This window comes from Physcomitrium patens, chromosome 14 (genome assembly GCF_059467195.1).
Source record: "Physcomitrium patens ecotype Gransden chromosome 14, ASM5946719v1, whole genome shotgun sequence".
Lineage (NCBI taxonomy): Eukaryota > Viridiplantae > Streptophyta > Bryopsida > Funariales > Funariaceae > Physcomitrium > Physcomitrium patens.
The window spans coordinates 7,024,528-7,048,864 of NC_143423.1; the positions used below are offsets into that span (position 1 = coordinate 7,024,528).

At 34.9% G+C, this 24,337-nt stretch overlaps 3 protein-coding genes and 1 long non-coding RNA gene across 12 annotated transcripts; all 4 read left to right on the top strand.

Moving 5' to 3' along the window:
- The first annotated feature begins 8,451 nt into the window (after positions 1–8,451).
- On the top strand, positions 8,452–11,156 carry LOC112291460 (uncharacterized). 5 transcript variants are annotated; one of them, XR_016506294.1, is made up of 5 exons: positions 8,452–8,782; positions 9,106–9,659; positions 9,859–9,912; positions 10,666–10,750; positions 10,919–11,156. It is a non-coding gene; the product is annotated as an uncharacterized LOC112291460 (long non-coding RNA). The 5 variants fall into 5 exon arrangements; XR_016506297.1 differs by having other exon boundaries at positions 10,666–10,729; XR_016506295.1 differs by having other exon boundaries at positions 9,198–9,659.
- Positions 8,679–9,506, top strand: LOC141044319 (uncharacterized). The gene has a single exon (XM_073538877.1). The coding sequence runs from the start codon at positions 8,679–8,681 to the stop codon at positions 9,504–9,506; it is 828 nt and encodes a 275-aa protein (XP_073394978.1).
- Positions 11,157–12,409: 1,253 nt separating the features above from the next.
- On the top strand, positions 12,410–16,120 carry LOC112291579 (protein PTST, chloroplastic). Of its 5 annotated transcripts, none has more exons than XM_073538769.2 (9): positions 12,410–12,591; positions 12,782–12,923; positions 13,355–13,631; positions 13,957–14,046; positions 14,448–14,516; positions 14,650–14,755; positions 15,041–15,129; positions 15,383–15,495; positions 15,832–16,120. In XM_073538769.2, exons 2-9 carry the CDS (start codon positions 12,883–12,885, stop codon positions 15,938–15,940), a joined length of 894 nt encoding a protein of 297 aa, XP_073394870.1. In that variant the 5' UTR covers positions 12,410–12,591; positions 12,782–12,882; the 3' UTR covers positions 15,941–16,120. The 5 variants fall into 5 exon arrangements, 3 of the variants coding, with proteins under 3 accessions (XP_073394870.1, XP_073394869.1, XP_090111879.1); XR_016506292.1 differs by lacking the exon at positions 12,410–12,591 and adding an exon at positions 12,592–12,648 and having other exon boundaries at positions 15,393–15,495; XM_073538768.2 differs by lacking the exon at positions 12,410–12,591 and adding an exon at positions 12,630–12,648.
- Positions 16,121–17,422: 1,302 nt separating this feature from the next.
- On the top strand, positions 17,423–24,241 carry LOC112291875 (uncharacterized). Its single transcript, XM_024539812.3, has 16 exons — positions 17,423–17,868; positions 18,048–18,618; positions 18,803–18,959; positions 19,129–19,219; positions 19,845–19,949; positions 20,100–20,338; positions 20,471–20,759; positions 20,879–21,102; positions 21,225–21,375; positions 21,520–21,720; positions 21,844–21,921; positions 22,330–22,518; positions 22,699–22,971; positions 23,077–23,201; positions 23,375–23,654; positions 23,761–24,241. Exons 2-16 carry the CDS (start codon positions 18,360–18,362, stop codon positions 24,100–24,102), a joined length of 3,003 nt encoding a protein of 1,000 aa, XP_024395580.1. The 5' UTR covers positions 17,423–17,868; positions 18,048–18,359; the 3' UTR covers positions 24,103–24,241.
- The last annotated feature ends 96 nt before the right edge of the window (positions 24,242–24,337 follow it).

Here is a 24,337-nt window from a genome sequence, read left to right on the forward strand (position 1 = left end):
TTTATCATTTTTTTTTTTTTTTTGAATGTTGGTATTTGAAGGCAACAATTCTACCATGAATAAAGATCATATTAGCAAAGATGTCATAGGAGGCAAATGAGCCTCTAAATTGTGGAGCTTTAGTTGTTGTTCCAACAATGGTTGATATATTTATTTTAAATCAAATATTGATAAATTATGAGAAAAAATTATTATCTGCATTATGTAGATTGAATTGTCTTTTCAATTGCTATCAATGTGCCATCATTATGCTTTGTATTTCAAAATTTTCATTATGCTTTGCATTGCATTACAAAAAAAATTTACAAAAGTTTTGATTCAATACTCAAGATTAAGAAATAATAATCATTTAATATTTGAATTCATTTTATTACAATTGACGTTGATTTTTAATGTAGTTTTTATCTTTTTAAAGATTTTAACTATCAAAGGCTTTATTCAAGATAGATCCAATGTTTGAATAGATAGTTTGATTGTTGAATATAATAAAATCCTATCTAAATAAGTTTTAGAAATAAAAAATATGAGGCAATTCAAATAGAGTTGTAGTTGCATTACAAGTTTACTTAAACCATGGAGGAGTTTGTTAATTTGATTTGTTAATTCATTATGTGGAGTATAAACAATATGGATAGCTAAAAAAAAAAAAAAAAAAAAAAAAAAAAAAACTTTGATTTATAGAAGTACTCTCTATCAAATACTTGAATTTTTTTTAAGATTCAAAATAATAATAATTAAATTTGGTCTTTGTATTTATTACAATTGATATTGAGTTATATTATAGGTTGGATATTTTGAGCTTCTTAGACATTTTGAATATGATGTTTAAGGATTTGTCATGACCTTACATATTTTGTAAGAATATCAAAGGTACTTTGATTATTACTTATCATAGCTATTAAAATAAAGATGGCCTTTGACTTTTTGAAGGATTTAAGGCACATATTGAGCCTTTGAATTGAAGTCTTTTTGCACTTGAATTCTTTATTGATTGCAATGGAAAAATTAAATCAGCTAAAAATTAGAATAGAAGAAAAAAAAATCAAAAATACTTAGAAACTTCAAAGCTTAGAAATCTTAAAGAAAGATGAATGTATCACAAGCTTAGATTGTGATGAGGTTACCAATCAGAGTGAGTGCTGACAAAGAAGAAAAAATAAAAATAAAAATAAAAATAATGTTTAGCTCTATCTTTGTCCTCAACTATACTTGTGGTGCATGTATGGGTGCCTTTTGCTTCAATCTACTAACTACTAGTATTTGAGCAAGGTTCAATTCATTCAAAATAGCCCAAAAATAATTCACTTCCAAAGAAGAATTGGAATCAAAGTTTAATTTCAATTATCTACATTCTTTTTTTAAATTAAAAGGTGATAATATAAATTATATATCATATTTATGTAAAAGTTTCAAATTTTAAAAAAAAGGAGTTTTTGAGCATGTGATTTTAATTTTATAGTTTCATCAAATATCTTCATATTTTTATAGTTTTATATTTATAATTTTAAATTTTTAAATTTTTTTAAGAGATAAAATTTTATAAGAAATAAAATCATTTTATTGATTTACAATTTTATAATTATAATTAAATTTTACATGATTTTTATCTTTATATTTTTTATAGTTTTATTATATTATATTATATCTTCATTATAAATAAATTCTTGAATAAAAAAGTTTTATTAAAACTTTAAAAGTAATATCAATTATAGCAAAAATTCCTATATAAATTATAAGAATTTTATTTCTTGCTTTTATGTAAAACTTTTTATATTCAACTTGATATACATATATTAATAAATATCAATTTATACATATATCTATTTATATGTATAAATTTTAAAGATAAATATTAAAATTTTAAATAAAGAAATAAAAAGTTATTATTTTATTTATTCATTTTGATTTGAAAAATGTAATGTTTTGAAAAAATTGAGCTTTTTGTTATAGCAAGTTGTGGTAAAAATATATATAATCATAATCAATAGAAATGCATAGATGTAATTTAAAAATAAAAAATAAAAATAAAAAACACTGTGGCATTATATTTTGCTTAATTAAGCTATATGTGGTCATTTTTAATTTATAGGTACTATATAATTTTGCTAAAATACTTAAGTAATAAGGTTTTATTGGAATTTTATAGAGGTGCAATTTTGATGCTTAGAAGTTGATTCTAATTTTTTGGTAGAACCCATGCTATTGTAAATGGTCCAACTTTAATAATGAATGGAATGAATTAGAAAGAAATTACTTAATAATAGCATAGAAAATGTGAAAGAGCACGAAGAGAAGTTGAAGCAATTACAAATAATCACAAGGAAAGAGATCAAAGAGAGCTTGTAATAATAAGTAGTGAAGCTATATATAATGTAGGAAAAATAAATGTTTTGTGTTTTCATTCTAATCCATTGCATTGATTTGACAAATGTTTAATCTAGTATTCAAGGAAGTTGTTATTATTTAGACAATGTTGTTTTCAAGAAAAAGTTTCTCTACCATCTCAACCTTCTCCATCTTTATCTTTTGAGATGTTTATTTGAAGACTAAGATGCAAGAGCAATGGAGTTCCAAGAAAATATTTGTAAATACAATGTTATACATGTATTCATATCTTTAGGTGTAAATATTGATTGATTTGTGCTTCAAAAGAATGTTCCATATAATTATAGAATAAATAGAGAGTTATGCCATTTGATAGGAGTGATGTTGCTAGAAAAAAGTATCAACCTAATTTATGCACAATTCTATATTTATGATGCATCATTTGCACAAGATAGAAGAATGAGTCGTAACCATGATTTATTGAGCCAAATTATGTAGGAAATTGGAGAAGTTTTGAAAGATCATAATTTTTTTATTGGATTATATAGACAAGTACATAAAATACTATCTTTAGTATAAAATGAAAGAGCAATGGAAGTAGATCTTACAATTTCTTTGTACTTCATTAATAAAAGTAATAGACATTAATATAATCTTTTTACTACTTTTGAAGAAATTGTTAATTTTTTGCCTAAAGATAAATCAAAATCTAGTACACTTTGTAATATTATTATTTACCTATGTAATAATGGACTATTGAAAAAGATTCATGAGACTCATCCTACTTATTTTCTTCTTTATATGTTTTCTTTTTTAAAACATAGAACCTTTAGATGATATCTTTACTTAATGATGTAAAATATAATAATAAATATTCCTAAAGAAGGAGAAGATTTTGGATGAGATGACTACAAAGGCAATAGTCTTATATAAATGGATTATTTTGCTAATCAACTTTTTTTAAGGCCTACCAAGTATTCTACAATTTTGTATTGAAGAAAGCTATAGTAAGAATTTATGTTGACAAATGGGCAACAATTAAGCAATTATGTTTGCAATATCTATATTATAATCAAAGAAATCTAAGTGTTGATTTGTACCAAAGATTAATAAATGCTATCATAACTCATCAAAAAAGATGATATAAATTAAATAATTTACGATATAGGATCTTACTTCCATCATCACAAATTAAAAAGACAAGACATATGATGGAAATACTTTTAGATTCTATGGAAATTACAAGGTTTTATTAACATCTTGATATTTTTATGAAATGACACCAAATCTAAAATGGCCCAAAATTTAGAATGAATTACTTCAAGGATAACAAATAAGTGACCAACTAAATTTGATTGTCTGTTTATTTGAGCTAAAGAAACATGAAATTATAGAAGATATTAAGAGGAGAATTTTCTTTGGTCATGTTGCATATATTCATACCATTGAGATTCAAAAGAGAGGTCTACTTTATATGCAAATCTTAATTTTTTTGAATAGAAAAAACAAAACTAGATGTACTACAAATATAGATCATATGATTTTTACAAAAAAATTAGATAAAGACAATGATTGAGAGCTATTTGAAGTTATTCTATAATACATTATTTATGGTCTATATTGAATACAAAATCCTCAAGCACCTTGCATGGAAGACAATTATTATACAAAAAAGTATCCAAATGTATTTGTAGAAGAAACAACAATAGATGTTCATGGATATCTGCAATATTGTTAAAAAAAAAATGTAAAAACCTTTGAAATTTGAGAAATGATTATTAAAAACATGGATGTTGTTCCATTTTGTCTAAAACTATCTCAAAAGTATAATTATCATATAAATATTGAGGTATGTATATCTATTTTTGTCATCAAGTATATCTACAAGTACTTCTATAAGGGCCATAATTGTATTGTAATGTAATTTGAATACCAATAAGACAAGACCAAATAATACCTAGATGCAAGACACATTAGAGCTTAGGAGGCTACTTAGAGACTTTTTGGCATGCGGATCTATAAAGAAATGCCAAATATTATTTATTTGGCCATTCATCTTCTAAAGATGCATCAAGTGGTTATGATCCAAATGATGAGATAGCTACAATTTTATAATGTATTGAAAAAATATATATATATTAACTTCATTTTTTGAGATGTATACAAAAATGGCAATGGCAAGATAATATACATACCAATAGTTTCCACAATATTTTATTTAACGTAATATAAAGAGGTTGTGGGTATTAAAAAAATATGGATTTGTAATTAAAATGTTATATTTTATAAATTTGACAATAAGATAAAGATATTATTTGAGGCTTCTATTAATCCATGTTTGGAGTCTATAACCATTTGAATACTTAAAGATTGTTTATGGAATTTTTCATCCAAAATTTAAAAATACATGTGTAGCTTTAAGATTGTTTGAAGATGACAAAAAGTGACAATAATATTTAATGAAGGCATTAAAAATACAAACTAGATCTCAATTGAAGGCATTATTTGTTGTATTGCTACTATATAAAAGTCTATTAAATCCATTAAATCTATAGAAAAGGTTTTGAGAATGTGTCTTTAATGATTTCAATGCTTGTTTGCAAAGAAATCATAGAATTAATAATCCAACAAAAGAACAAATTAAAGATTTTTAATTCTTTTTATTGGATAAGATTTTCTAAGACTCCAACAAAATGCTTGTATAATTTCTTCCAACACCATTATCAAGAAACAATTAGAATGCAAGAATTCATAGAAATTGATTTATTATTAAAGAAGTAGCATAGAACATTTATCAATTAGAAGAAAATTTAGAACAATATGTTCGACAATTGAATCTTATACAAAAAAATTTGCATATGATGATATTATTGCCTCTATAATAGAAGATACATGTTTTTTCAAAATAATCCTATAAGAACTAGTAAAACATTTGTCTAAAATATTTTGACAAGTAAAATTTTATTGATGGAAAAGATTGTCATATGTATTGTATTATTAGGAATTTTTGCATTGCTACTTGATGGAAGAAGAACTATCTGTTTTACATTCAAGATTCTATGAGACTATAATGAAGACTCTTTTTTTTCAATTACTAAGAATTTCAACCATGGTGAGTTTATTTGCCAAATTTTGCTTATTATTTGTAGTGAACTTTTGATGCAACATCATCATTATCATGAGGTAGTTGATTATTCCTTTAGAGACATTTGAGAAATTATTTGTCCATTTGGAGGAAATATAATAGTCTTTGGTAGAGATTTTTTTCAAATATTATCAATAATTGTGAAAGAAACTCAAGAAGAAATTATAGGAGCATCTTTTTGATGTTCAACATTGTGGCTTCAAATAAAAATCTATACATTAAAAGAAAACATGAGGTTGAATACAAGAGTACATCAAATAGATATTGAGTTTGTTAATTGGCTTCTTTAGGTATGGAATGCACATACATGTTATATATAATAATAGTGGTGCATTTGAATTCTTTGTATTTTTATTATTATTTATTAATATTTCTATTTGTCACTTTTTAGATTAAAAATAGTATAAATTTATTACTTAATGATATGATTATACTTCTTCATCACATGATTGTCAATCAAAAATTGATATCTTAGCTTATGTTGTTTATTCAAGGCTAGCAAAAGACAATATAGCAAATAATGCATTTTTAAGAGATAGAGTTTTTTTATCTGTATAGAATGATGATGTGGAAGATATTAATTAAGAGATTTTGGCCATATTTTCCAAAGAAGAATAAGAATATCTAAGCAATTATAAAGTCTTTGTTGAAGATGGTATTGATAAACAATAATTTTTATCTAGCCAAATTCATGAAGTTGCTTAATCCATCTAGAATGACAAGATCAAGGCTTGGTCTTAAGATTGAGACTCTAATGATGCTACTAAGAAATATTACTCATCATCAAAGACTTTATAATGTAATTTACTAATTAGTGATTAGACAACTAATGGATTGAGTTTTTGAAGCAAGAATTCTTAAAGGCCAATTTGCAAAAAACTTGGTGTTTATTTCTTAGATTATATTAACTTTTATAGAAAAAATAACTTTTGTTTATTCTAAAAAATAATAATTTCTAATATTTCTTATATTTTTAATTATAATAAATGAATTCCAAAGATAGTCAATAAAGTATCTTAGTTTGGATCTACAACAACTTATTTTTTTTTCATAGTCAATTTTATATAATACTTGCTTCATGCACTTCTCCTAGTTCTATCAAGATTCTTCTTTCTGAAAACAAAATTTTTAATTCTACATTGAATATTATTTTTTCAAAAGTTTTAATTAGATAGTTATTAGTAATTTATTTTTACATTTTTTTATTTTATTCATTTGTAGTTTTAAAATTGGACTTTAGTACATCTTTTAATGTCTTAATACAATTTTATCCTTTTTTTTAATATAATTTAAAGTTTTTATATATTTTAACAAGTAATTCCTTGAAAAAAATTAAGTAATTTTTTGCATATTATTGGTGACAATGGCATGGATTTAGCTATCCCACTTTGTAGTTGAAACTTCAATTGTGTATTTTATTTCTTTCTTTTCTAAAAAAATTGTGAAAAATATTTTTTGGCTTACAAATATATCTTTCAAAAAGTTCTTCATTTAAGGCACACTTTTTGTGACAACAACAAGGGAACATCCGGTTTCTATATGAATTTACTAGTGAACCCTAAACCTCAGTGATGTGTTATTAAACAAACATGAATAGTATTGAGTCACTTTATTTTTTATAATTGTGGATCCAATATTTGTATCTAAATTGTTGTTAAACACTATATGCCCTTTGTGTAACTCATTCTTGAATTAAAATAAAATGTTTATAGGTGTTGGATAAAGATATGTGGTTCAGATGTGCATACAAAATGGCACATAGTCATGCAGATGTACTGGACTATCTATAAATATTTGAAAAAAACTTTACTTTTTTGGGTTGGATTTAAAGTATAATGCAAACTTACATGTAAATTATGTAAAATATGTGTGTTTGTATGTGTGTGTTCATAAGATCTGTATTAGAAACCTGGTCAAAATACATTATTTCTCATATTATTTTTTGTATAGTTGGTTGCACTAAATGATCTGTTTAGTTGTAAGTTGCTGACATGGATCTGTTTGACACACAAAAAAGAGAAAAAAAGAAAAATATTTTACTTGTGTGTGCATAATAAGCTTCATAATCTCAAAGATCAATTGAATCTCATTTAAAATAAGCAGTTAAATCATCTTTTTAAATGTTAACACATTTGTTCACTTTGTCTTTTAATGTACACACTATGTTATTATAATTCAAAAAACCCTGATATTTTCAATGAAAAAAATCAACTACACCAAATGAAAGATACATTTTTCAATTTGTAAGTCCTCAACTGAAAAAAATTCTGGCATTTGCAAAAATATTTAAAATTATATATATATATATATATATACTCAAACAAACAGTCGTACCATCAGAAATAAACTACTTTTATAACGTATGATAACACTACATCTAAATTTTATTTAGCATTCTTAAATCACTTTAAAGATCAAAAAATTGATTATGACTATCTGTTGGAATCAATTTTACAAATTCACTATCCAAAATCTCTTGTTCCTCTACTAAGAAATAAACACGAGTAAACACAAATGATAATGACAGACAAGTAGTAAACATAATCTCCAAGTGCCACATCCACAAAGTCCCAATTCTTGCACCACTGACTCATCACATGATCAACATGAGAGACTTAAGTGCTGCAAAAATACTAACGTAAAAGGAACCCCAGCGTAAGATGAGAAGAGAGGGCATTTTCACTTGGAAACGCCTGGTTAGACGTGGCCGAATCGGGACCATCGGGCACGATCGGTGGGGATGGAAAAGTAAGTGAGAGCCCTTGAAAGGGCGGTGCCATGCCCCCCCCCCCTTCCCCCTCCTCTACTTTTACTTTCCCCTTAACTTTGTCCCTTCATTCCTAGGCTATTTGCATGCACCGTTTGTTCCTATTATTTATTAGTGTTCGCTCTCTCGAAGTTTCTATTTCTTTCCGTCGTCTACACGTTTCTTCCTCTTTCCCTGCATCGCTTCCTCTCTCAACTGTCGCTCCCACTCTTACACGCTATGGAACAAAGCTTTGCCTTCACGGGTACTTTGTTTTGAGTAAACTTGTTTTTGACGCGTTCCTTCGCGAAGGTTGTTTTTTCTTTTGGCTCCAGAGTTTGTAGTCAGTCCTCTAGGGTTTGGTGTTACAGCGAGTGCTTTCTCTGCTTATTGGGACGGTAGCGAGGGTTTTCGTCGGTTTGCAGTGTTGGTTTTTGTGTATTCTTGTGGAATTGGCTGGCCATGGCGTCGAGTGTCGCAGGGCAGTGGGGCGAGTACCCTGCGGTGTTCATGGGGGACGTCCCTCTGAAGCGCACATCGAGGGGCAAGGGTGCAAGTCAGAACAGGTACTACAAGAACATGTACAAAGGAGTGAGAAGTAGAGAGCAGAGTCAGGATTATAATCCCCCCAGACTTAAAGATTTGAGGAAGCAGAACCGGTTGGGCACGAAAAAGTTTTATGCCAAGAGGAGAGTTCCTAGGAGTGTGCCTAGGGCTCCCTTTAATGATAGCACATATCTCATGCACATGCGTAGGTCGGGGGGTTTAGCGTCGCTTGAGCCCACTGTGCCGTCTCCTGTTTTCTCTTCACCTGCAAGTTCTAGTTACAAGTTGGGTAATTATGAACAAATTGTGGATGGGAATGATTACGGTTATGGCTCTATGACAGGCCTCATCCATCTTCGTCCGACTGATGATGGTGATCGATCAAGCGGTAGCACCGTCGACAATGATTTCTCTAACGATATGTATGTGGAGCAGCCTTCTGTTTCATCTGCAGATTCTGCCCAGGAATTGGAGCAGCGACTCGAAAAGGATATCAGTCGGTTTGAGATGGCTCCCATACCTGAAACTACATCGGAAGGGTTTCTGGAACAACGGGTGGCAAGACAGGACATCCACATCGCACACCTAGAGGATGAGAATCTTGTTTTGAAAGAGCGTCTGTTCTTGATTCAGCAAGAGATTGATGAGCTTAATCAAAGATTACTAAGTGGTCAGAGATGTGACGTTGGTGAGAGCGATGATAATGAAGAGATCCATGATGCACAGTCTTGCTTAGGCACATAAGGTGGTCATAGGTGTCTTGTACATAATTATGTTACACCTGATATGTGGTTTTCCTGTGCTGCCTCACGAACGGGATCGCGTGAAAGAGCTCGCGGGTGTATATACGAATTCATTTGTCGAAGACCAGGATTATTGGTTAATGTCTTTCATCATGTAAGTCTTAAAAATTGAGTCTTCGGTAGCTGGGTAGATGAGTTTTGCAGAAATTTGGATGAGAGCTTGCACATGCTTAGGCATTTTGTCATATCGCTGGAGGTGTTTGTTTTGTTTTGTTTTGTTTTTTTGTTTTTGTTTTTGTTTTTTTGTTTTTTTAGGAGAAGTCGCTGAAAGAGAACTCTGAAATTTTCTACAGGTGGCTTCCATTAACATGCACGATTTTATGGCAGTTACTGGTGTGACTGGGCTGGTAAGCATCGTGCTGTTTGTTGTACGAATTGATTACTTGTCACACGCAAAGCTCTTGCGAGATACGTGAAGTAGGCAATGAGTTTTACATGCTTCATATCCAGCGTAGGTTATTAGCGTTTAGATATTCTGTTAGCTTTGCAAGTCAAGCCGTTTGGCATGTAAAATTTTCAGTTGATGTTACAAAGCAACACCTCAGATTTTTCGCAACTTGACAATTACTTTAAATAACTGACAATTTTTAGCAAATATGCGATGATATGTGTCGTGGTTACACTGAAGTGATAAACAATCTCTGTTGGTTGATTTCTTATTGTTTAGTTTTGGTTGTGAAAGGTTATTATGTTGATTGAGGTTTTTACATGTCAAGTGTTTCGAGGAAGTTCCGATGCTTTTCTTTTGGAAATCAATCATAGATCGTGCCATCTTCGACTACTGTTTAGTTTTTCTGGTTTTCCTCTGTAAGCCATTTTTGTGCATATTGTTTTGTTTTGCAGGAAAATCTAGATCGAGTTTTGCTAATTGTTTTCGATTTCCTAATGTGTGGTTGGTTATAATAACACATTAAGGTTGGAATTTCAGTCAGAAGTCTGTAGTTATTCTGTAGTAATTCTGTAGTATGTCTATGGGTGAAGTTTTTTGGACATTTAATCTCACATTTAGAGACATGAACCTGCAGTTCTGAAATAGATTTAAGTCTCACAATTCGAAACATACTACTGAAATTGGGGTGTTATCTGTTTTACACGTTCAGGAGCTCTTAGTACCAAGGTTGAAGCGACTGAGTGGTGGTCTGTCCAAACAACGAATCAAACGTGGTCAAAATTTTATTCATTTTGGTAGCTGAAAGTCTTGTGATATCCTTGTCATTCTTTAGCTTCAGAGGCGCTTAATTTCTATTCCAGTCTAAAAACACAACGATCAAATGTTGCAATATCGAGAAATTTTACGATACTATATTGGTCTTTTTAATCCTGACATTTCACGATTGGTATTTGTGTCACCAGGCACATGGCTTCTAACCAACAAAACCCAAGTGGAGTAATTCTGCGCCATCTAGCCTTAAATATCTTGCGACTATTAAATGAATAGTTGGGATATAGTACAATATTGATTATCAGAGCATTGTTGATTGTCAATGTCATATTGAAAGGAAACAACAGTCGCGGTAAAACCGTCTCAGTGTATCATAAACTATGTACATAGCAACTCTTGTAATAAACAACGATGCAATTGTTGGTCTTAGATTTTTTATAAACACTTTATCATAGGAACACTTTTTACACCTTGTTAATATTATACTTAGAGGATTGAAATGTGCACATATTAAATAAGTCATCTTCAAATTCAAGATAAACTAAGAATCAATATTGTTGAATATTGACTTCTTATATTTTTGCTAAACTCTAAACTTGTTTCTTTGTCCTTGGTATCTTACATTTTATCAAATAATATCTACAAGTTAGATATCTTCAAAAAAATTGCTAGTGATATTGTTTATTACTTCTACATTTACTTCAAATTTTGACAAATATGTGTGTATATATATATATATATATATATTGCAAATTGACAAAGGGTAATAATACTAAAGATGTCAATAAATTTTTTATTAAAGAAATTAGTAATTGATAATTTTCTTAGATTTATAGTGAAATATTATGCCTTCAATATAAATCTATTCAACCTTTTAAGTGCAAGTGTCAATTAAGAAAAATATTATCTAAAATACCCTTGTAATTAACCAAATTGAATCAATCAAAAATATCAATAATTAAATAAGTAGTTGATGCTCTCAATAAAAAATCATATTTAATTTCATCAAAGAAATTGCTGAACAAGTTACTAATTCTTATGCAACCAAAACAAGTATAATAGTAAGCTAATGTTGTAGCTTTATATGCTCTCATTTAATATGCTCAAAAGTATGTCCCATATTCCTCTTTTCTCCTCAGCCAACTACATCATGCAATATCTTTGGCACTGTATCATTAATCTCCTATTTCTCTAATTTCTTTTTCACTCACCAAATAATTCAGTACTCATAAATTATATATATATATATATGTATGCATGTATAAATATCTACAATCTCATGCTTGAGAATGCTCTCCATCGGTTGATGGATACTTCATCTATGCCACGCTTTGGCCATTTCTTTGAAAGGCAAAGAAATGCGCTCGTGTAATCCTGCGATCGTGTTAACAAATGTGCAACTTTAGGACTTTTCTAATGCTCAATTTCTACTTAGGACTCCATGGGCCACTCTACCTTGCCACATGTAAAAGCCCTGTTTTTGAGTTATTGGGTGTTCGAAAATTGGAAGCTTGCAAACTTGTGCACCGTTTTAACATGTAACGTGATGTGGGTCATTTTTATCCGGCAAGGAATGGCGATGATATTGGATAAATATCAGAATATCAGAAGGAATCTCAATGCGGGGTCGGTCACACATGTTGGGAGAGAAGCACTAGTGTTGAGAGAGTTACAATGATCTTTACGACCACACACTCTTTGCAAAGTCATGGCCCCGTTGGTTGAAACGAACTCTTGGATGCAGGGTGAGCAGAAAGGACTCCACAAAAACCTCGTGATGGATGGATAAGGACTGGGGACTACTTTTCCAAGTGCACGAATGCAAACCCGTCGAAAGATGTGATGAATGGACAGAAATCTACTTGTAAGGAAAATCGATTCATCAGAGTTCATGAAGACATTCACACCTTTGAAATTCGTGGTGCTGTGGCCCCGCTGTCTTACACTTTGGTTGCATTGTTTCTGCTTCCACTTCTATGTCTTGATCTCCAGGATCTTGTCTCTCATATCACATCCGAGGTTTATCGTTGATTTCGTGTGATTTGTTCTTGTAGGTCATTTGGTGGTGTATTTGGGAGTACTGATTGAGGATCACGCAGAGAAGTGATGAGTGCCATTGTGTAGTCCATGAAGCAGGTTGCTATCACTGATAACGATGGCGGCCTTTTCTGCAACGCTCTCTCCTTCTCATGCTGCGTATGTGAAACATGTCCATGGCTTCGGTGCTATTTTTGTTTATTCGTGTGTAGCTGATTGGATTTTTCCGATAGTTGGGATCGTATTGGGAGACAGGAGTTGATTGGCAAATGGGTCATCTTTATTTGCAATAAATTTGCATTGTTTTGGTAATTCTGTGAGTGATTCGGGTACCGTGTTCGGAGTTTGGTGTGTTCCTTGGGCCCATCCAGTAGATTATTTTTGTCTCAGGATGATGAGAGAATAGCATTACTACCTTTACGCAGTAGTAGGTTGAGTTTTGTGCGTATTCAACGTCGAGTTTTCACAAGATTGAGATCTTAGGTTTAGTATTACATTCCTCAGCAAATGTAGACGTAAATTTAGTGGGGAAATGGGCACAATAGCCTTAGATTTCGCTGAAATTTGCACTTGTTTCCGTGGCATTGCAGGGTAGATTTAGGTTTCAATGATTATGGGCATGTTAGCTGCAAACAAAAATACAAAATTTCAAGAAGAGAATCCTTGGCGGCACCTGGGCAACATAGAACAACTTTCAGTATATTGCGTAGACCTAAAACTCTGTCTGCTACACGTCCTCTGGTACAAAGCTCTTGCACACAAAATGATGATTCTGTTGTCTTGAGGGAGCGCTCCGGGGACAATTCTAGCAAAGACGCGACTTCACAGCGTAATCCTCTAAGCAGCGAACTAACCAGCACTATTGAGGTTTGTTTCCTACTACGCTCATGAAGCATAATGTTTAGCTAGATGGTTTCTTCAAGTGACGATTGTAAAATTTCCAGCTTTAGAATCTTGTATCTTCATAATCGATCTTGGCTTTCTATGTTTCTCACTTCTTTTGAACAAAGCCAGAGCGTTCTTAAGAAACTCATATTGAACGAGTTTAGGAAGCTTTTGCAGCTTCTTTTCTGTAGTATTACGATGCAGTGTTGCTTCTCGGAGTAAAGCTCAGAATGAAGCTACTGTGTGTTTTTTGTGTGTATGTTGTCTCTAACATCTCAGGATCAGGTGGCGTCCTATTATGGAGCAGTTAGGTTTTATGCTCAAAAACAAAGGAAAGTTGCAGCTGCTGAACAAACTAAGCGTGGCGAATCAATATATCCGTCAACTACAACATGATGTCGGTGATTTCCTTCATGAAGTCACAGCTGTTTTTACAAAGATGTTGTCATCTGTGTAGTTTGCCTTAAGGCTGTCCTTGATTTCGTGTCTATTTGCAATTTCCCTCTGTCTTAGTTTTTACTTTGTAACCATTTTTGTAATTATGTTCATAGGTAGCTAGACATGAGTTTCATTTTCCTTTTATATCATTTCTTTGCTTCATAGATCTTCATCATAGCTTTCAGAATCCATAGGATTGTACATATAATTTCTACAACAAGAACACGTCCAACATGTTATTGGATACTTTACCATGAGACGTATTTACAATAAGTTCACAATGTGTTCGTCTGTGTTGATACTACCACAAATGAGTAAGTACTAACTGCTTGGAGGGTTGGAACTTGTTTACGACCTTAGTTGCGAGACAAGGAAGAAGCATTGGTGAAAACTAGAAGTGAGCTTTCTGCAATGCAAATGGAACTCCAGGTTCTGATATTTCTACATTTCTGTGCATTTCTCTCTTCTAGACAATTGTATGAATTATGATCTTAGTTGTAATCGATTCAAATTATGCAAAATTCTCGCTTTCTGACCGTGCCTTGCTTACATTTCACTGCAGGTTCTCGTAAGGATTTTGCATGAAATAGGCAGACAGGGCATCAAGCCGGGAACTCAAAAAATCAACGGCCGTTACATTCACTCTCATCTTGCATCTAGACTTGAAGGTGAGCACCTGCTCCGAACCATGGATTCGTATTAGCTCCTATAGTATGTTCATTTATTGACTTATTGCAGTTTGTTGCTGATTATGAGTATTCGGTTTTACCGCGTGTACAAATCCAATAAATCGTCGGCGAGTTTGATTAAGTTTGAACCACATTTTTATTCCTTGAAAGGTGAAACTTAAGTGAATGATGAGTTAGTGCCTGAGTTGTGTGATTTTGATCTCATTCTTTTGGGCAGTTTAAAGGTTTTGGCTGTTGTTGAAATTTGCTTCGACTGTGCTGTAGAGATGCAGAGAATTGTACAGGAGCGAATCAAGGATGCTGACCAAGTTCGGGTGCGAAGAATTGACCTTGTCTTTTATGGAATGGCTGAGGTGAGGTTCTCATATTCACAAATGACAAATGGGAGCTCAAATAGAGGATTCCATCTTCGACAATTGAGTGTTTGTAGGGCACCACAAGGAAATACTGCTTCACAAATACTGGAGTCTTTGTGAAATGCGCAATTTCTTCCTTGAAAGGATTGTTCTGGGATGTTTTGATAACCTCAACTCATGCAAGCTTTTTTGCATGAGCTTGGTCAATCTGACGAGGATCACTAGCGATGAAAATCTAACGGGGTTTTAGGATGTGCAAGTAATGGGCTCATTTGATGGATGGACACGGGGAGAACAAATGTCACCGGAGAATACGGGCACGTTCACTAAATTCACCACCAGCATTAAGCTTCGGCCAGGACAGTAAGTATGCAAAGCCTCTGCTTTAATTCAATTTGTTGTCTAATTTGCAAACTTGACCTCAGATGTGATATTGTCATGCTTGTATGTATGTTGTGTTCTACGAAGAAATATTCAACTTCAATGTTTTTTCTTAACTTTTAACAAAATATCTGTTCAATCTAAATATACCTGACGATTTGGAATGCTTTCTAAGAACATTGTCTTCGTTGCTGTTGATTTTTAAAATATATCTTAGGGTAATGTCAATCATTCACATGTATGGTGTTTGTATTGAGGAACTAGCATTCTCTCTAGTGCCTCACTTTGGTAATTGTATTCATGTTTTACATATTCAAGGTACGAGATCAAGTTTTTAGTTGATGGAGAATGGCAATTGTCACCCGAACTTCCAACCGTTGGCGAAGGCTTGACCATGAACAACATGATAATCGTGGACGGGTACTAATAATTGACTGGTATCAAGGATGAATTAATTCCAGTTCTCCTAAAATACAACCGATTCTTTTCCGTATCCTTGACTTGCGAGGATATTTCCTTAGTCTAATAGAAAGGAAGAGTTGGGTATAGGCAATTATTTGTTGTGTAAGAATTCATTTCTGCAAATTGAAGCCAGCATTTATATACATATCAAACATCCGCCAACCCGATGTTGATAAGCTACATGGTTCTGGGTACTACGTTTTTTCCTTGCATCATTGCAGATAATACCTGATAAACTCGAATACTCAAGGGCAGGAGCATAGGTGTGTTGAGTGACCCTTACAAGTTCTACCTGCATGTGTCACTTTTGTGCCAAAGTTTTTGTTGGATGTTTTCCCATTACACCACGGCGTCTGAAACATTTCTGGCTCCTTTTTATTTAAGTGCAATGGCTTGTGCATCCTTCGTGAACTGCCCTCAACTTGTGGAGAGTGCAATTCTTGTGGAGTAGGAAAGAATTGGCTCCAGTCTGAAGTCAAGCCGGTGACTTTGCATCTTGAGTGCACTGTTGCTCGTTGCTAGGCATAGCTTTAAATCTTCATAGATTCTGATCCTTAACTTACATGTATGAAGTGGAATTATGTTGATTTTATCATCAAGATTATCTTGGAGGACTGGTCTACGATATGTTGTGGATTTTGCCATAAGGATTGCCCTATAAAAAACTATTAGTTTACATATGTTTACACATTCCAACAACAGTTAGTTTTAGCAGCTAAGAAAATGTCCTACACACAATACTGAACAAACCATTCAAGCTACTAGAAAAATGAAAATGAAGACCGATGTGGATAAAAATATGTGTGGGGCTAAAAATTGTTAAACTGACGGGAGCGCCCAAGATAGATGTGCAATACCAAGGTATGAGTGTTTATGTATATATATATATATATATATATATATGTATCTATACACACACACATACATACAAAACATGACGCAAAAACTAATAGAATTCAATCATGCCATTTGAATAGAAAATATCTACTGTTATGATAGATGTCTACTAAAATGGAAAGTGGCTGTTAATAGTCCACGATAGTTGAAAGGAACTTGGCCTGCGACTGTCGTGAATTTCCCGGCGGAGGGAATCATCACAAGCGGAATCATCCACAGGGGATGGCCCTCGCGCACATTCCACACAACATTTGTCTTCGGAGGCAAAGGAGACGTGCAATGTTGGCATCACCCCAGCCTTCGACACTTGTCTTTTGGCTGTCATGTCATACTTATTTGCTTTGAACAAATGCTGGAAAAAGGAGTTAAAATGTAGCTTGTACCCCTCGCCTAATTGGCTATCACGCTTGATATGGGGACTAGATGAAGCTCCTTCGCAAGCTGTGCTTCTGGCCAGGGGCTTTGAAACTGACAATGCTAATCATACAACTCCTGGGATCCATTTTTCTCATCTCATCACCTTCACCATGCTCAGTCAAGCCGCATGCAAATGACGAGTTGCGGAGATTTGTGAGAAAGCTGAACGCAGATTTGCCGGGTCAAACTGTATTTTGACCCACAGAGAAACCCATAAGAACTGCACCCGATGCTCCACTCTATCTGGCTACGCGACCATTGTGGCACCATTCGTGCACATGTTACTGAGCAATGCGATAGCCTCGCAAAGAAGTGCGAGAGCATCTGTTGAGTTGTTTGAAGGCATTCATGAATCTCTTTGGTTCATAGAGTACTAGGCGATGCAAAGAATCTAAGGAGGTACAAGTACCAGTGAAGAATTGAGGTTACTTCGAAATATCTCATTGCGTACCAGTGAATGCGAGCTTGGGCGTGAATTTAGCCGAGTGCACCAGGTCAGAGGTGAAAACAATTTGCAGCTCCATTCGCTGCAGCTCACAGAAATGAGTATCGGCAAACTAAAGTGAGGTTTCCATCGAGGTATGGGATCAGGTCTTGATGAGTACGTGACATCGAAGTACTGCTCATCGCATGCTGCCTATCTATTCTTACCGAGACAACACCTTTCTCATCACTCATCGTCCACTGTCAATCAGTCGCAGCTTTATTTTTTATTTATTTTTATTTCAGTTCTTTTAAGATGATATATGCACTTGCAGATTGCCGAAGTGGTGGTGTTAAATTTTTGTATACGGTATGGGCAATTCGGGAACTGCTATGCGCGTCGACTTCGACAGCTGCTTGAAATAACAGATCGTGGTTGAATGTTCATCGTGGTTACAGCAAAGGGAGCCGACAAAGTTTGGTGCTGTGAACACAGATAGACAGAAACTAGTATTTGGCAGAAATCACGATGTGCGATGAAGGAAACAGAGAGTGACGAACGAGTAAGGCTGTAACTGCAGAGTTGCTAGTCAAGGTGGAGGGACACAAACCTATTAGTTTCTGAGAGTGTTCAACGGATACGAGGAATGGTTATGCAGGGCGAGCCTTTCGACGAGCTATGTGCCAAGGGCAACACTTGTCCATATGTGCCAGTGCGAGTGATGGCACAGGCATCCTCATTAGAGTCACTGGTAGGCGCGAGTACTGTGGTGAAGAATGACCCAGCTGCCAGCAAACAGCGGCTGTGGTACAATGTGTTCCACAAGCTGCAGGGAAGGGGGAAGAAGACTGGAGGTCTGGGTACTTACAGCGGCGTTCTCATTCCTACATGCGAAAATATGTGGGGTGGGAAACCTGTTTTTACTCATGAGGGATCTTAGCTTTCGTTTCCATTCGATGCATGTTAGTATTTTTCTTCTCAGTGTCTTTGGCTTTTGGATTTGTGAGAGGGAAATCCTTCGTGTTGGGACATGCAGCGAATAACTCTGATCCAGCTACCAATGTAATGTGTGGGCGCCTCTGCGAGCAGGTGTATTGATTTTTTTGCGGTTTTTCTACATCGTGGGCAGTGCGGGGGTGTGGCAAACTTTCCTCATAGTCTCCGTCTCCTTCCTCTGCGCCCTGCTCACCACGATGTCGTTGAGTGCCATTGCCACGAATGGAAAAATCGAGCAAGGAGGCACCTAGTTAGTCATTCTAAACTTCTATTTCTTATGCTTATTCTCAATCGATTGGAAATGACGAGATCCTCTGGATAGTGATAATCAGGTGTTTGTCGGAGTACTACCTTTTTGCTAGATTGTTGCAAAGCCTATGTTTAGCGAGATTGTCACATATTTTCTGAACATGTCTCAGCAACCTTATATCACGAGCATTGGGACCAAAACTTGGTGGAGCTGTGGGGCTACTGTACTATGTTGGAGTATCTCTACTCGCAGTTATGGAGGTAATGCATTAGAAACTTGCCAATAGAAAAGAAGAAAAAATCTTTGGAGAGAGACAGCTATTAATGGAGTGAAAGACTCTAATTGACTGTTAAAGAATTTTAGATGCACGGTTTCACGTAGTTATCAAAGCCAAACAAGTTTTCAATCCTGTGTTTTTTTTTCTGGGAATGACCTCACTACCAACACCGACAGTAAATACTATCAGAGAAGCAATTCTTATTGTATTCCAATTTCAACTGGGATTAACTGGGCATAGTATGAGTCAAATAATAGAAAACTTGAACGCTGTAAACCCTGACGAAGTGACTCTTTTCTATTGATAACATCGTCAATTGCACTTAATTTTATGATCTTAAAATCAATAAAACCTCTGACCCCAAAAGGTCAAACAAGAGCACCTTAGCACTGGTGTAGTAAGTAGATTATAACCAAGGTTAGATGGAAGTTTCTATGAGATTAAAAATTAATGTAATTGAAAAGGATTTGGATGATTCTATGCAACTCAGATTAAGTTAAAAATACACACGCTACAATTGCCTACATTCTTGAAGCACGAATACATGTGTACGATCCTAGAATTGCTTGAAACCATATGAGCTTTATGCAACGGTGATGCAATGGCAGGGACTTGGTTCAGTAGAGATGTTGGTGTTTACCTTTCCTCAACTTGACTTCGTATCATCTAATCAAGTTATGGGAGCGCTTGTCTTGCTCATGCTGGGCTTGCTGGTAAGCCATTTGGAATATTTCTTATTTAGTGAACATGTTTCTCATCATTGTCTGAGCATGGCAAGAAACATAGTGCATTCTAATGAGTGAGCTGAGAGGTCTTACTCTTATCTAAATCATAGAACTATGTCTCTGATGTAATGGATGCAGGTATTTTTTGGAATCAAGTTTGTTTCCAAGCTGGGTTTTGTTTTCTTTGCCGTGGTGCTATATACCATGGTTTCTTTCTATTTAGGCTTGGGTTTAGCTCCCCAAAGAGCCCTCCCACCATCTCTCACAGGTCTTTCCTGGACTACTTTCAAAGAGAATTGGAGTCCTGAATATCCACCCGGAAAATCTTTCTCCACTACTGTGGCTCTTTTTTTCCCATGCTTCACTGGAATCCTCAGGTACAACACTGGATTCATGACGTCTCTTTGGTTTTCCATTTCCTTATATGAAACGTTAAAGCCTAAGCTATAATGTTGCTACAAGAGATTAGATGCTTTTTATATGTTTAAAACTTCCACATATTTTTGCAGCGGAGCCGATCGAGCAACCCATCTTCGACAACCAGAGAAGTCAATTCCTCGAGGAACTTTGGGTGCTGTAGTCATCAGTTTTGTCATGTATATGTCCTACATGGGATTATGGGCGGCAGTGGCAAAACGAGATTATCTTCTAGGAAACTTAGGTGGAGGAGAACACGCAATCCTTGACATTGTGAGAGAAATTTCTTTTCCTTTAGCTATTCTGACGGAATTTGGCATCGCCTTAACTGCCATTGCCCAAGCTATGCAGTGCATCATTATCTCCCCACGCTTACTTCAGGTGAAGGCATTCTCAGAAACTATTCCTTGTCAATGTCAATTTTTTTAATAAGTTCACTATTAATTTTTCTGTTATGTCAAGAACAACTTGAAAACATGATATTTCTTCATGTAATGCAGGCAATTGCTGCAGATGGAGTAGTCCCATTTTTGGGATCATTCGCTCATGTTTCAAAGAACGGGGAGCCTCGAAGGGCTTTGGTGGCCACCACGTTGCTTTGCATCGTCTTTGCCATGATTGGGAGCTTGAATGCTGTGGCTCCACTAGTCTCTATTTGTTTCTTGACTTGTTACTCAGCCTTGAATCTTTCTTGCCTCATTCTCTCCCTCGTCAATGCACCAAGGTGAGACTTACGTAGTTCAGTTTTAATTTACTCTAGTTGTACCACTTTCAATGTTTCCATACAAACTCTGAACCTTTACGTAAAGATTGACAGGAATTGGTGTCCATGCATGTGTTGTGTAGTTGGAGGCCCAAATGGAAGTACTGCCATTGGTCTAGTGCGCTTGCAGGATTTATAGCCTGTGCAGCCATGAATTTTGTGATTGTATGGTATTGGACATTGGCTGCCATGGTTTTCCTTCTCGTCATGTACGTCTACATTGACTATCGCCAGGTACCTTTTTTCTATCTCATCATCACCCAATTTACAATTACTTTGTGTAGGTACGCATTCTACATGCTTCTTCATTTTAAAGAGGAAATGAAGTGCTCTAAAAAATAAATGCACTGGAGATCCTTAAGTGATGGGCTTTAGCAGGTTAAAGTGAATTGGGGAACAGGTGTAGGAGGACTATGCTTGCAAATAGCAGTGCAGAGCATTTTGTCAGTTGGAGAAGAGGCGCGACACACTGTGAATTGGCGGCCTCAGCTCTTGTGCCTTGCCATGCCTCGCTCTTCATGGACCAACAATGACCACTCAAACCACGAATTGCTCTTCTTTACGTCCCAGCTCAAGAAGGTTTGTTGCATTTTTGTTTTCCCCATTCTTTAACTACAAGTCATATTCAGCAATCAATTAACTTTTCATATTTAATGATACATATGCTCTTTTTCTTTTTTTTTTTATTTTGGAAAAGAACAGGGTCAAGGGCTATGTGTGGTCACGGTAATCCTTGAGGGAAAACTGGAGGAGGTGACGGCTCAAGCATCAGCTGAAAAGGTGGCGATCAACACTTGTTATTTCAAAAGTAAACAGACGCCAAAAAAATTCCTCTAAAAACTAGAATACACCACCCAAAGCTTAAAATTCTAGTTTTAATTCTAGATTGCTTTGGATGTGTCTGGAACAATCAACACAAATAAAAGTTTTTAAGCACTCTGTATACACTTCAAGAATTATCATTAGAGCACTTTTGGAACACCTTGAAGTTGAAGTTGGTCATCTTGTTTCTTAGAAAAAGCCCAAGTATTAATAATAGGTTTCACTGCTTTTTACTGTTACTTTATGCCATTCTTCTCGAGTACACTCACCATTTGAGCTCTCCAATTCACGATCCAAAATTGATGCCGAATTTGAGCAAGAGATCTCTGTAATCTAAAATTTGTTATATATTGTGCTTGTCAACAGATAAAGCTAGATAACCAAATGGCTGAAGCAAAGGTAACTGGATTTGGAAGAATATTGATTGCACAATCATACCGCGCAGGCAAGACTTATGCAGTTCAATCATCAGGTTTGGGGAGCCTGGAACCCAACACTCTAGTTCTGGGATGGCCTACGAAGTGGCGAGAAGAGGGCCATGGTGATAACGCCGAGGTAAATCTTTCCTTCTGAAGTAATAGGAGAAATTCTTTGCTACCATTCAGCTCGTTTGTTGCTGCTTCTACCAAATTTGGTCCACACACTTCAAGCGCGTCAGTAATTCAAGCCTTCAAAAACATCAGATGATTACCTTATTTGATTTTGTTGTTTTCTTACAATTGTGTGGATGTTCAGATCTTGTTGGAGACACTGACAGAATGCCGAGTAGTAGACAAGGCTGTTCTGTTGTGCATGCACTTGGATCGATTCCCTGGGAAGGAAGACTTTCATGAGGGCGTCATTGATATCTGGTGGATTGTGCACGATGACGGACTGTTGTTGCTCGTGGCTCATCTTTTGCAACAACACAAAATTTGGCGCAAATGTAAACTCCGGGTGTACACTGTGGCTGAGAAGCTAGATAACCCCGAATTGGTGAAGAGGAATCTTGAAAACTTTTTGGACTTGGTAGGGCTCTCCTCTTTCCACTTGAATCTCTAATGTTGAATGACTTAAACTCAAAATTTGGCCTTAGATTGATGTTTTCGATATGAACATTTTTGGTATTGGCAGATTCGAATCAAGGCTGAGGTTCGGGTTCTAGAGCTTGATGAATCATGCTTGGCTCTCTACACATTTGACTACAACATCCGAATGGAGGAAACCAGAGCTTATGCTGAGGAAGTTTGTAAGTTCCGGTAAGACAAACATCTACATGATTATGGCGTGGACATACTCTGTCTTTGCTTCTTTACTATTCAGTTGCTCACAGGAATATTTGAGCGACTTTGTCACATGTACCTTCTCCGAACTGACTTCATGATATTTCATTATCTATTCATGTATTTACAACTTACATATTTGATTATAGGAAGACAATTGAAGACAGAGGAAGTGACATTCCTGCGAATTCTAAACATTGGACTGAAACTGCCAATCCTGGAGACAAAACTATCGAAAATCTTAAATCCACGGAAATAAGATTGCCAAGATTTCAGTTGAGTGAACCAAAACCCATGTCCCAAACAACCATTAAAGTATGGAATACACCCAACAAAATATCACAATTGGCTAATGGGGACGAGGGACACACTCTGGATGTTGTGCGAGACAATTTTTACCATGGACTAGACACAGTCGAAAACGACAAGGTAAGAAACTCTTATACCTCTCACAAATAACTTTATATTTCATGCAAAAAGTATCCAAAAATATCTTGCAAGTACACCACTCATGAAACTACTTGGTGATTTATAGGAAAAGTCAGACCACGATGATATAACGCACGGCTCAAGTCAGTTCTGCCCAGGCTCTCCTGCAGACAGTCCTGCAGTATCCATTGACATGCCTGAGTCCATGCAAAGGACATGGGAAACATTTAGCCAGAGCTGCTCTTCCAAGAAGCTTAACAACATCATTCTTGAGCAATCTAAAGATTCACAACTCATTCTTATCAATCTGCCTGACCATTACAAAGGTATTCAACCGCACCGGTACATGGAGTTCTGCGAGGAGCTTTGTGAGGGTTTGGGTAGGGTGCTCCTGGTTCACGGCAGCGGCACGGAGCTTTGGAGTGGCCAAGCTCATCTCGGGCTTTAGAAAAATTACTTGTAAAAACTTGTCTACTGTGAAATGATTTGAATACCGACTACTTCTCGGATGTATCAGTAACGAATTTGACAGTAATGAATTTGTGCGTAGCTCCATGATTGTGAGATTGTCATACATACGCCTGGTATATCAATTCATCTATCATGTAATTATGGGACTCTTTCAAGTTAGCTAACAACAAAACCACAACTAAAACTACAAATACAACATGGTGAGTGACTTC

What these genes read in the sequence shown, in the direction of transcription:
- LOC112291579 (XM_073538769.2), top strand. Translation starts at nt 12,883, where the DNA reads ATGGCGGCCTTTTCTGCAACGCTCTCTCCTTCTCATGCTGC. An exon ending in TCTTGCATCTAGACTTGAAG is followed by an intron (nt 14,756 to 15,040) that starts GTGAGCACCTGC and finishes ACTGTGCTGTAG; the next exon opens with AGATGCAGAGAATTGTACAG. An exon ending in ATTAAGCTTCGGCCAGGACA is followed by an intron (nt 15,496 to 15,831) that starts GTAAGTATGCAA and finishes TACATATTCAAG; the next exon opens with GTACGAGATCAAGTTTTTAG.
- LOC112291875 (XM_024539812.3), top strand. Translation starts at nt 18,360, where the DNA reads ATGGTTATGCAGGGCGAGCCTTTCGACGAGCTATGTGCCAAGGGCAAC. An exon ending in TGCTTCACTGGAATCCTCAG is followed by an intron (nt 20,339 to 20,470) that starts GTACAACACTGG and finishes ATATTTTTGCAG; the next exon opens with CGGAGCCGATCGAGCAACCC. An exon ending in GAGGAAGTTTGTAAGTTCCG is followed by an intron (nt 23,202 to 23,374) that starts GTAAGACAAACA and finishes ATTTGATTATAG; the next exon opens with GAAGACAATTGAAGACAGAG.
- LOC141044319 (XM_073538877.1), top strand. Translation starts at nt 8,679, where the DNA reads ATGGCGTCGAGTGTCGCAGGGCAGTGGGGCGAGTACCCTGCGGTGTTC.